At 33.4% G+C, this 12,489-nt stretch overlaps 1 protein-coding gene across 4 annotated transcripts in view; it reads right to left on the bottom strand.

Moving 5' to 3' along the window:
- Positions 1 to 3,501: 3,501 nt before the first annotated feature.
- The window catches only part of RBM41 (RNA binding motif protein 41), a 58,253-nt gene continuing 49,265 nt past the window's right edge, over positions 3,502 to 12,489 (bottom strand). For 3 of the 4 annotated variants that reach the window (XM_015591656.2, XM_006914791.2, XM_025048886.1), the window contains 2 exons: positions 10,219 to 10,366; positions 3,502 to 8,608 (listed from right to left, as the gene is read on the bottom strand). In XM_015591656.2, the coding sequence (XP_015447142.1) occupies positions 8,442 to 8,608; positions 10,219 to 10,366 (315 nt within the window). In that variant the 3' untranslated portion in view covers positions 3,502 to 8,441. The remainder of the gene's footprint in view (positions 8,609 to 10,218; positions 10,367 to 12,489) is intronic. The other variant, XM_025048885.1, reaches the window with a different exon arrangement.

The raw sequence follows: 12,489 nt of genomic DNA, 5'->3' as shown, positions 1-12,489 counted from the left end.
TTACTTTTGATTTATCTGTACCCTTATATGTAAAATGTCTCTTGTAAATGACATTTAGTTCATTCATATTAATGTAATCAATGATATAGTTGCATTTAAGCCTATCGCCTTGCTATTGTGTTCTATTTTTCTCATTTGTCCATTGTTTCTGTTCTTTTCCTTCCTTACTTTGGATTAACCAAGTTTCTCATGATCATTGCTCCATTTTGAGTCTTCTATTAGCATTTTGTTTATACCATTTTCTAATGTCTTTAGTGGTTATTCTAGAGCAGTAATTCTCAACTAGATGTGATTTTGGTACACAGTGGACATTTGGCAATGTCTGGGTCTATTTCTGAGGAGGGGAGTGTTAGTGGCATCTAATGGATAGAGGCCAAGGATACTGTTAAACGTCTTGCAACACACAAGAGAATCCCCCACAAGAGTTATTAATTCCCCAAAGTCAGTAGCAATAAGGTCGAGAAATCCTCCAGAGGGTTGGAGGTTACATCATACATCCTTAATTTATTATAGTCTACCTCAAATTAGTACTTTACTACATGATAAATGCAAATTATGAAGCAGTAAAGCGCCATTTATCTGCTCCCATCCTTGGTGATATATTTTTCACTTCTACATACATTATACATTCATTGATAGAATAAACATAATGTGGTATATACTACAGTGGGATATTATTCAGCCTTTAAAAAGTAAGAAAATTCTGACATATGCTACAACATAGATGAGGCCTGAGAACACTATCCTAAATAAGCCAGTCACAAAAAGTCATATGCTATGATTCCACTTAAATGAGGTCCTTAGAGTAGTCAAATTCATATAGTTGGAAAGTAGAATAGTGATTGCTGTGGGTTGAGTGGGAGGAGAAATGGAGAATTATTGTTTATAGAGTCTCAGTTTTGCAAGATGAAGAGTTCTGAACATGGATGGTGGTGATGGTCCCACAATATGAATGTACGTAATACCACTTAACTATACACTTAAAATGATTAAGATGGCAAATTTTATGTTATGTGTACTTTACCACAATAAAAAAAAGAAATTGGAGAAAAAAATCACTGCCCAGGAGGCCACGTTAGTCTTGAGTTTGGGGTGGTAGGGCAAAACAAAGGCAAGTCCCTGAGTTGATCCCTTAGGGAGGCACCAGGCAGGTCAAACACAGAATTGTATGTAACTCTTTGGAATGAGGTCTGCATTGCCCCCTTTGGCACCAGTAAGCTCGCCATTCCATGGCTATCACTGAGCTGTTGATTAGGAGGATGGTATGCAAGTAAATGCCATAACACTCTTACTGAAACTCAGCAGCCTTTTCTTCATCAAGCACTACTTTGGTTGTTCATTATAATGATAATCTAACATTTATTGAGTTCTTTGAATATTATTAAGTAATATTCAAAACACCTTACATGTATTCATTTAATCCTCACAACAACCTTATAAGGTAGATACTACTATTGCCCTCATTCACTTAAAAAATGAAAACAAAACAAAACAAATCTAAGGCATAGCAAGTTTAAATAACTTACTCAAGTTCACATAGCTAGTAATTGGTAGAGTCAGGGTACATACACTGGGAGTATGGCATTAGATTTCATACCCTTAACCACTCACTATGTATACAGTAAATGGAGAGAGAATGCAGGCACAAATGTAAATAGATAGTAGATTTGGTGATAAAAAGATGCAGAAGTTCTCATCTGATTGCTTTTATTTTCTCAATGAAATATGAAGCAAGGTCCACATCAGTTATCTATATCTGTCCATTTCTTTTCATATCAACCTATTATATTTTATGGTTGTACCACAATTTAATTACTTAACTAATCACTCTCTATTGATGAATCTTTGTTTCCAGGTTTTTGCTATTATAATGCTGCAATGAATATTCCTGTACATATTTGTTTGAGCTATTCATAAGTATTTCCATAGATTTCTGGAAGTAGATTTTCTAGATCTTCACAATTTTTAATAGATATTGCCAAATTGTCCCCCCAAAAGGTTATATTTATTTATACTCCCATCCAAAGTACACGAGTGTCTATTTTCCACACCCTTGGTGTTATGAATCTTTATATGTGACATTACGACAGCTTATAAAAAGATAACACCCGGTGCCCTGATCTTGGTTTCTAAATATTTTTCCAATAAAAGAATCTAGGGCTCCAAGTAGAATGGTTGATTTTAGCACTGGGTAGGGAAAATACAGGATGATCCTGGAACACCTTGTGGTGTTAGGAAATAAGTTCAAAAAATGGAAACATATCAAAATGACATAGACGCTCCCAATGGCCAAAACTGAAACAATCTGAGCAACAAAATAAGATGGTATTAGGTTATAAGTCATAGAATAAACTAAACACATTAGTTCATGCTGATATAAATAAATGAGTACATAAATGGGGGAGATGTGTCATCTTCCTCATAGAATTTGTTAATAAATATAGAAGGAATAAAATAGAAAATCACCACTAGGTAAACACCATAGTAGTAATTGTCACCATTAAGAACCACTGATGAATGCTAAAATTAGTAGGGTGAAGTATGATGAGAAATAGAATATTCGAATGGTCTCAAGGTATCTTCCTACGAGATATTAGTTATAAAGAGGAAAAAGTTAACTTCATAGTGAAGGATAGACACCACCTTAATCAAGTGATAATCAAGGTTAATATCACTAGTATTTTAAGACATATCAGCAACTATATCCCGATATAATGTACTAAAAAGGGCACATCCCTTCTGGGGTATTTTTACCAAAAATGCATAACCTCAATCTAATTACAGAAAAACACCAGACAAGAACCAATTTTGGAATTTCACAAACTATCTGACTAGTACTCTTCCAAATTTTCAAGGTCATCAAAGACAAAGACTGAGAACTGTCACAGATAGGGACAGAATAAGGATACATGATAATAAAATGCAATGTAAGAGCCTGGATTTGATCCTGGATCATAAAAGGACATTAGTGGGACAAATGGAAAAAAATCAAATAAGGTCTGTAAATTAGTTAACACTACTGTAGTGTTTTCCTGGTTCTGATAATTGTATTAGTTATGTAAGATGCTAACATTAGGAGAAGGTGGGTGAAGGATACATGGGAACTCCTTTACTATTTTTGTGACTTTTTTTTTTTAAAAAGAGAGCTCATTGTCCTAATGTGCATTACTAATCTGAGCATTTTTCTTAGTTTATCAGTCATTTATATTTGTTTCTATAAATTTTATCTTTTTATTGATTGACTTTCATATATTAAGAAAATTATATACATTGTTATTAAGGAAATTATCCCCTTGTATGTAGCAAGTTATGTTTCCTGTTTCTATTTTTTTAATGGTAAGTTTTGTGTGTGTATGTATTTATAGGATGTTTTTAACTGACGATTTCTGCTGACCTGTTGGCGGAAAATAAGGAATAGTAGCCAAGTAGCTTTAAGTCTTCAACAGTAATCAAAAGACTACGGAATACAAACAATACGTTACCGAAATGACTTTGAGAGACTTTTTCTTTCCTCCATTAAAATCGTATTTATTTTAAAATTTACATACAGTAAAACTTACCTTTTGGCATACAATTCTAGGAGTTTCAACAAATGCATAACTCATTTAACTATAATCAAGATACATAAAATTTCCATTATTAAAACAAATTTCTTGTGCTACCACTCTGTAATCAGTCTCCCATTTTTAACTCCTGACGTCCGCCGATTTGTTCTCTGGCCCTGTAATTTTATTTTCCAGAATATCATATAAATGGAATCAAACAGTAAGTAGTATTTTGAGTTTGGTGTCTTTTACTTTGCAAAATGCATTTGAGATTCATCCAGGTTGTTGCATATATCACAGTTCATCATAGTTTTTATTGCTGAGTAGGATTCCATTGTATGGATATACCAGTTTATCTATGCACCAGTTGAGAGTCATTCTCCATTTTAATTTTCCTCTATTGTTAGTGGTCCATAGGTCTAGTAAAGGGCAGAAGTGAGATTTTCCACCCAACAGGAAGAATTTCCTTCTGAAAATTCCAGGTTAGAAGTATGCCCCTGGGAAACACGTGCAAGAGGTTATACCAGGATAACTTACTTCTCATTCCTTAAACTATATTTAAAATTGGAGAGTTAATCCTAAGTGATCAGTATAACAAAAGAATAGGAGTTTGTCCTGAGTATAGTTAGATATCCTAAAAGAAGGCCTGATATATATTCTGGAAGCCATCATTGCCAGAGTATTTAAAAAAAAAATTTTAGTTAAAAAAAAAATACTGAAAATCACCTCAAACCACTTTAAAAATTTAATAAAGCAAAAGTCCCCTTTCAGCCTATCCAATCCCACCTCTAAAAGGTTTACAATTTGGTATGTATATTTCCCAGCTTTTCCCTAATTTTATTAAAAAATATCTATATATACATATACCATATATATATGCAAATGTTTTTAAAAAATGTATTCACATTATACAGTTGACCCTTGAACAATATGGGGGTTAGGGGCACTGAACCCCACGCAGTTGGAAATCCATATATAACTTTTGACTCCCTGGAAACTTAGTTGTCCCTCGGGATCCACGGGGGATTGTTCCAGGACCCCGAAGATACCAAAATCTGCAGATGCTCAAGTCCCTTATATAAAATGGCATAGATTAATGCATACAGTTGGCCCTCTGCTTCCCTGAACTCCGAACCATGGACTGAAAACAGTATAGGTACTTATCGAAAAAAAATCTTTGTATAAGTGGGTCTGCATAGTTCATACCCATGTTGTTTAAAGATCAGCTGTACAATGTTTCTTGCTTTTTGACTTAATACAAAACCCTGGACACCATAATGGTTAGAATGTATTTGTTGATATTCCCCATTATTTTGGTGGCTGTAGTGTTCCACTAAATGGATATGGCATTAATTTATTCATCTATTCTCCTACTGATGGACATTTGGGTTGTATTCAATTCTTTGTGTGTGTGAGACTTTGAGATATACTTCACATACCATAGAAATTTACCCATTTAAAGTTTACAATCATGATTTGTAGTATATTCACTGAGTTGTACAATTTAATCATTTTCATCAACCTCTAAAGAAACCTAATACACTTCAGCTATCACATCCAGCCCTAAACAACCAGTAATTCATTTTCTGTCTTTATATATTTGTCAATTTTGGACACTTCATATAAACGAAATCATATAATGTACAGTCTTTTGTCACTGTCATATCATTTAGCATGTCTTCAGGGTTTTTCCATGTTGTAGCATATATCAGAAGTCTTCCTTCCTCTTACTTTTTGGGAGAGTTTGTAAGAATTTGTATTAATTCTTCTTTAATGTTTGCTAGAATTTATCTGAAAAGCCATTTCAGCCTAGGCTTTTGTGGGTATTTTAAAAAATTACTAATTAACCTATTTGATATAGGTCTTTTTAGATTTTTTCCATTGGTTTCAATAGTTTCTGTGTTTTATTTATTGGCATATAGTTGTTCATAGTGTTCCTTCATGAATTTTTTATTTCTATAAGGTTGGTAGTAACATTTCCTCTTTTGTTTCTAATAATTTGAGGGTTTTTTTTCCTAGTCAATCTAGTAAAAGGTTTGTCATTTTCATTGATCTTTTTATAGAACCAACTTTGGTTCCATTGACTTTTTTTATTGTCATTTATGTTTAAAAATGTGCTTCCCTCTGCTTGCTCTAGGCTTAGTCTGCTCCTGTTTTTCCAGGGTCTTAAGGTATTGAGGTTATTGATATGTGATCTTTATAAAATATAGGCATTTGTATTTATAATTTTCTAAGCATTGGTTTAGATGCATCCCATAAGTCTGGGTTGTTGTGTCTTCATTTTCATTCACCTCAAAAGATTTCCTAGTTTCTCCTGTGATTTCTTCTTTGACCCATTGGTCATTTCAAAAAGTGTCTAATTCATATTTGTTAATTTTCCAACTTTCTGTCATTGATTAGTAACTTCATTCCATGTGGTCAGAGAACATACTTTGCATGGTTTGAGTCCACTTAAATTTACTGAGGTTTGTTTTATGGTCTATCCTGGAGATGTTTCATGTGCACTTAAAGATGTATATTCTGCTATTGTAGTATAGAGGTATATATTTTTTCCCCTCTGGTTTGACAGTCTCTGACTTTTGATTGCACTGCTTAATCCATTTATGTTCACTGTTATTATTCAAAGGTGTGTTTACAACTGCCATTTTACTGTTTGTTTTCTATAGGTCTCAGGTTTTTGTTTCTCCATTCTTCCTTTTACATTGCTTTATATTGAAAATTTCCTAATGTAATACTTTCTTTAATAATATTTCCACTATATATATTCAATTATTTCCTTAGTGGTTGTTCTAAAGCCTACCATGCACATCTTAACTGAACTGGCTTCAGATGTATACTAACTAAATTCGAATGAGATAAAAACCTTATTCCTATATAAACCAATTCCTTTCCCCACTTCTTTATACTATAGTTATATATATTTCTACGTGTTATAAACCAAACAACACATTGTTACAAATATTACTTAATTTTGTCTTTTTAAGAAGCTGAGAGAATAGCAAGTGTATAACTTTTTAATATTAACCTTATTTCATATTTGTTGTTTTCTTCATTCGTTCCTGTGGATTTGAGTTACCATTTGGAGTCACTTCTTCAGGCCAATACAGTTTTGCTTCCATCTACCTCTTTTGTCCTGTTATTGGCAAATATATTAGTTTTACATGTTATAGGCCCCTAAATGCAACTATATACATAGTTTTATAAACTTGCTTTTTAAATCAATTCAGAAAGAAAAAATGCATTTAGATTGTCTTTTATAATTACATAATTACCTTTACCCGTGCTATGTTTTTGGATGTGTAGATTCAAATTACTGTCCGAGGTCACTTGCTTTTCATCTAAAGAACATCCTTTAATATTTCCTATAAGTCAGGTCTGCCAGCAACAAATTCTCCTAGTTTTTGATTATGTAGGAATGCCTTTATTTCATCTCCATTTTTGAAAAGTAGATTTATTGAATGTAGGCTTCTATATTGTTTTTTTCTTTGAGCACTTTGAATGTTATCCCATTGCTACCTGCATCTTTTCTGATGAGAAGTCAGCTGTTAATCTTATTGGGGTTCCCTTGAATGTGATGTTTCATTTTTCTCATGTTGCTTTCAAGACTTTCTCTGTCTTTGGGTTTTTGCATTTTTATTATGTCTGTGGATTTCTTCTTGCTAATCCTACTTGGGGTTTGTTGAGATTCTTGGATGTGTAGATAATGTTTCTCATCAAATTTGGTATGTTTACAGCCATTATTTCTTGAAATACTTTTTTTCCTGCTCATTTCTTTCTCTTCTCTTTTTCTGGTACTCCCATTACAAGTATGTTGGAGTACTTAATGGTCTTACGCTCTTCAATTTCCTTCATTCTTTTTTTCTTTCTGTTCTTCAGTCTAGATCTTATTTTATCCTCACAACTTAACGAGGTAAGTAGTTTTATTATCCTTATTTTATAGATGAGAAAACTGAGGTTCAGAATATAAAAGACTTGCCAAGGTCATGGAGTGGTTAAGTGTGGCTGTGATGTTCAAACAGGTGTAACTCAAGTTTGTACTACTTCTTCTGTACCATATTATCTAATCTCTAGCAACTATAAACAACTGGGGGATTTGGGATTGGCTGTCTCTCTTCTAGAGAACAATCTCTTCCTATCCCCCCTTTAATAATTTTTGCTAGTATGTTCTTCATCTAAAATTCATATGCCTAACAATATATTATATGCTTATTCAATATTTATTGCTTTGAATTCAATGATTACTCAATGGTAGCTAGCTTAATGACCATGAAAACATCAATATTTAGATCTAAATGCTTACATTAGAAAAATATATGACTTTTGAAGACACCAATAACTTAATGGGCAAGCATTAATTAAATGTGTGTACTGACTTATGAAACCACACACTGTTACTGCTGATAGTTCTCATTTAACAGCATTTGTTGATGTTTTGTCCTGGGGTGCTGGTCATTTATTTACTAGGTGAATAAAAGTAGGGAAAAATGGACTTTAATAAATGAATATTTCAATATTTAATTTGTTTTTAAGTTCTGTACATAAGAGGCAGTTTTAGAAAAGATGTATCTAGGGACAAATATTTAATACCCCAGATAAATTATAAAGATTAAAAAAATCCTTGGACATAATCCTTTGTAATTTATCCTGAGAAAATGAAACTCTTTTTATCCTACCCTTCAGATTCAGCATACTGTATGTCTTATATTGTGTTTGATTATAGAAAATGTTCTCTACCAATTCTTTCCAAAATCTGAAAGGGATTATCTTAATTATATTTTTTCTCCTTCAGTTAAGTTTCTCTTCTTCAATTCCAAACAAAATGCTATCTATACAGAAATCCTAGATCCAAGATTCTGATGCAAGAAAGACCTTCTGGGACTCCAATGTATATATAGTCTAGCTATCACTGACTTTTGTAGTGCTTTCTGTAGCAGATGACATAAGAGAAGCAGCCTGGAGATTGGACTGTTGCTTTTTGTTCTTTCCAAATTCTATCACCAATATTTTCCCATGTAGTTTATATCCATTTACTAGATGTAATGCTTGCCATGCTATCTCCTTATCTAAAAGGGAAAGAAAAAAAAAACATTAATGTACACAGGGCTTAACAATTCGATTCTATTCCAAGTTTAGTTTATGTTGTTTTGCCTTGGAGGTAAATGTAGGCTGTAAAGCCATATAGTTATTTGATTTTATTATCTTTTCCAAATCTCAAATTTGTATAACTCAGCAAGATTAAACTAATGGCTAAGAACAGTGATAAGAAAAACTTGAATATTTGAGAGTGCCACCTAATTCAAAGATATAGGTAAAGAAACAAGAATATAGACAGTATGCTAAAGAAGGCTAAGCTATAACTAATAATACATGAGCTTCTATCTTAGATAACAGATTATAGGTATTGTGAGAATGAAATCATTTTCAAAATAGGAAAACACAAATAAAATTATCATTGTATTGAGGACATTTTGCTACTTTTTTTTCTTTTGATAGGAGAGTGGTTGCAGGAGCCCTCATGGGATAAATAAGTTTAATAATCCTTGTAGGCATATGGAAACTTGAGGTGTGAGAGTATATAGTATAGAGCAGCAGTATTCAATTTATGGGTCTCAAAGTCTTGATGTGGAAATCAGGAAGGAGTGGAATTATTGCCCAGAGTCTGTGAAATCTTGAGTAGACAAGCAATGTCTTTAGACTAAACTAATTACTATCACACTTATATATATACTACAAATTTTCAAATGTTGATAGCAGCTATCATGATTAGTAAAACAGCTATCCATGTAAAAGTACTTAGTTTATAAAGCCTTTTTATTATATATTTTTCAATTAATAGATCATATTAGGTAGGGGTCCATGAAATAATTTTTTGTTTAATAAAAGGTCTTCACACTTGAAAAGACTGAAAACCACCAGTGTAGGTGATCTGTAAACCTTCAATAAGATAGAGAAGATGGTATAAGACTGTACGAAAAGAGTGGAGTTTGGTACCGCTCATGTGTAAAAGCACTTGCCGATACATCCATTACTAGGCTGTTTATAAATGATGATAGTTTAGGGATAATGAAATGTATAGCTCCTACCCAGCTTCCACTTCCCCAACCTCCCCAAAAAGTTAATCTGATCTGGCATAGAAACTGAAATTCCTACATGATTGCTCCCTTTGGATTAGGATACTGAAATCATGTATTACGGTACAAACGATATATCATCATCCACTAGCCAATTATGAATTACTCATGAATTAGCATATTAGCTTGCTGTCTTGTAGTCATAAAGGAATAGGGCATAAGGCAAGTTTAAGTGTTCTGATCAGAATACCAATATATTAATAAATAATATAATTATGACTTGGACCAGAAATATTACTATGAACAATGGGAAAATAAATTTTGGTAAAGTGAGAAGAAAGTGCCATGACTAGGGAAAATTGAGGACAACGTGGTAAGGTGGTCATGCAGTCAATGGAGGACAGGAAGAAAAGAAGGGACGATAGAAGAACACTGAAAACATATTTTGCTTACTTCTTTTCCCTTCTTCTCATGTGCTTGTTCAACACATGCTTCTTATGTGTTGTAGAGAAATCAGAGGACTATATCTAAATTAGAGAGGGTATAAGTAGTCTCTTATGCTGATGCTACAACTGGGTAATTATCTGGATGAGGCTACTTACTGGGGAAGGTGATGAAAGCCTGACCCCTCATTCGTCCAGTCATCATTCGGAACTGAATTGGGGGTCCTTTTTTCTCCTGGAACCGAGCAAACAATGAGACAAGATCTCTTTCTGTCACCCGAGGGCTAAGGTTCTTCAGGTATAACACCTAATATAAACCAAAGATCAACAGAGATATCACATGAGGGAGGTAAGGCAACTATTTCATAGTGGTTAGAATTAGTTAAAAATAAAGATGGTAGATTGAACACATGTATCCAATTTCACTCCCTCCAGATAACTCTCAAAAACTGTAAGGATTTTTTTTTTTTATTTAAACAAAACCACAAGTTTAGGAAGAACAAGGAAAAGAGGCAATAATGACAATATTCTGGAAGCTGGAAAATAACTGGATGAGTATACTCAAGAAAGCTCAATCTTGAATCAGCAGTGGGGAAAGCCAGGAACCAATCCGATCTATACCTAAGAATCCTAAAACGGTTCAAGAATTAATAGCTTCAGGTATTTCTAGAAATAGATCTAAAGGGATAGGGTTAAGATTAGGTGGGTAGGTTGAAAGTTGCTTAAAAACCAAGTATACTTTAAAATATCCTCCCCTACAATATGCTACTGGGAAAGGCCACTCCCAATCCTGGTGAATACTGGAGGTTGATTCACTGAATATGGGGAATGACAGACACAGTTCAAGGTGTGAACACTGTTTATGAAAGCAAGGAGATTAAGATAAATGATGCATACTGAATGCTGAGAACACCCTAGACATTTTTTCCCATTTGCTCTCCCAAGCAAGAGCTTGTAAGTGTCTACTCTGAAGAATCTGATTAGTTCCAAGAGGAAAGTTTAAAAAAAATACTTATTTGGGATGGGGAATTTCTCCAACAAATGGATCAGCCATATGACTTTAAAGTGAAGCTCAAAGTCAACAAGGACCACTCATGTACTCAAAGCTTCCAATGATTATCAGGACATGAATTAATGAACATGATTATCAGGCATGTGAGGAAAGTGTCTAATGCGAAAGACAGAGAACAGATAAACAAACAGAAATGAAAGCAAATAGAAAACAGAACATGCAAGGAGAGAAAACTTCAAAAGCCATTATAAATCCCCTCAGAGAAATAGGAGACGACATTCTATCTATTAGGAATGGGATGCTATTTTTAAAAATAGACCTGAAGCAACAAACGAACAGGACAGACTCATGAACATGGACAATAGACCAGTGGTTACCAGAGGGGAGGGGAGAAAGGGTAGGTAGATGGGGTAAAAGGGGTCAAATATGTGGTGAAAGAAAGAAATCTAACTATGTGTGGTGAACATACAATGCCATATATAAACACATATATGTATGTGTATATATGTATGTATGCATGTATGTATGTGTGTGTGCATATATATACACACACACACATATACATATATATACACATATATATGTCTTACTGCTAAATTGGATTTCATTAACCAATGTCACCATAAAAAAAAAAGAATATTCAAGAAAATAAAAAATGAGCTCTTAAATGTAAATGAACTTAAGTTCTTATCGGTTTAAAATATATTGTTATAACTCTTCAGATGTTTTACGTAAGCCCCATTGTAACCATAAAGAAAATATCTAAAGAAGATACATAAAAGAAAATGAGAGAGGAAAAAGGACATCACTACAAAAAAATCTGAGAAACACAAAGGTAGATGTTAAGAGAGAAAAAGAGGGGCAAAAGAGCTACAAGACAGAAAACAACTAATAAATGGCAATAGTAAGTCCTTCCCTATCAATAATTACATATAAATGGATTAAAAACCCTAGTCAAAGACATACAGTGGTATAAGACTTCAAATTATACTACAAAGCGACAATAATCAAAAAGGCATGGTATTGGCAGAAAAACAGACACACTGACCAGTGGAACAGAATTGAGAGTCCAGGAGTAAACCTATATTTATATGGGTAAAGAATTTTCAACAAAAAAGCCAAAAACATACAGTGGAGAAAGGATAGCCTCTTCAGTAAATGGTGCTGGGAAAACTGGAAGGCCACCTGCAAAAGAATGAAACTAGACTGCTGTCTATCACCACACACCAAAAGTAACTAAACATGGATTAAGGACCTAAATATAAGACCTGAAACAATAAAATGCACAGAAGAAAATATAGGAACTGAACTCAAGGACCTTGGATTTAAAGAAGATTTCATGAATTGGACCTCAAAAGCAAGGGAAGTAAAAGCAATAATAAATGAATGGGACTACATCAAACTAAAAAGCCTCCACT

The sequence above is a fragment of the Pteropus alecto genome, unplaced genomic scaffold (assembly GCF_000325575.1).
Source record: "Pteropus alecto unplaced genomic scaffold, ASM32557v1 scaffold246, whole genome shotgun sequence".
Taxonomy (NCBI): domain Eukaryota; kingdom Metazoa; phylum Chordata; class Mammalia; order Chiroptera; family Pteropodidae; genus Pteropus; species Pteropus alecto.
The sequence above is the reverse complement of the archived record's forward strand: the minus strand, read 5'-3'. Positions and strand labels throughout refer to the sequence as shown.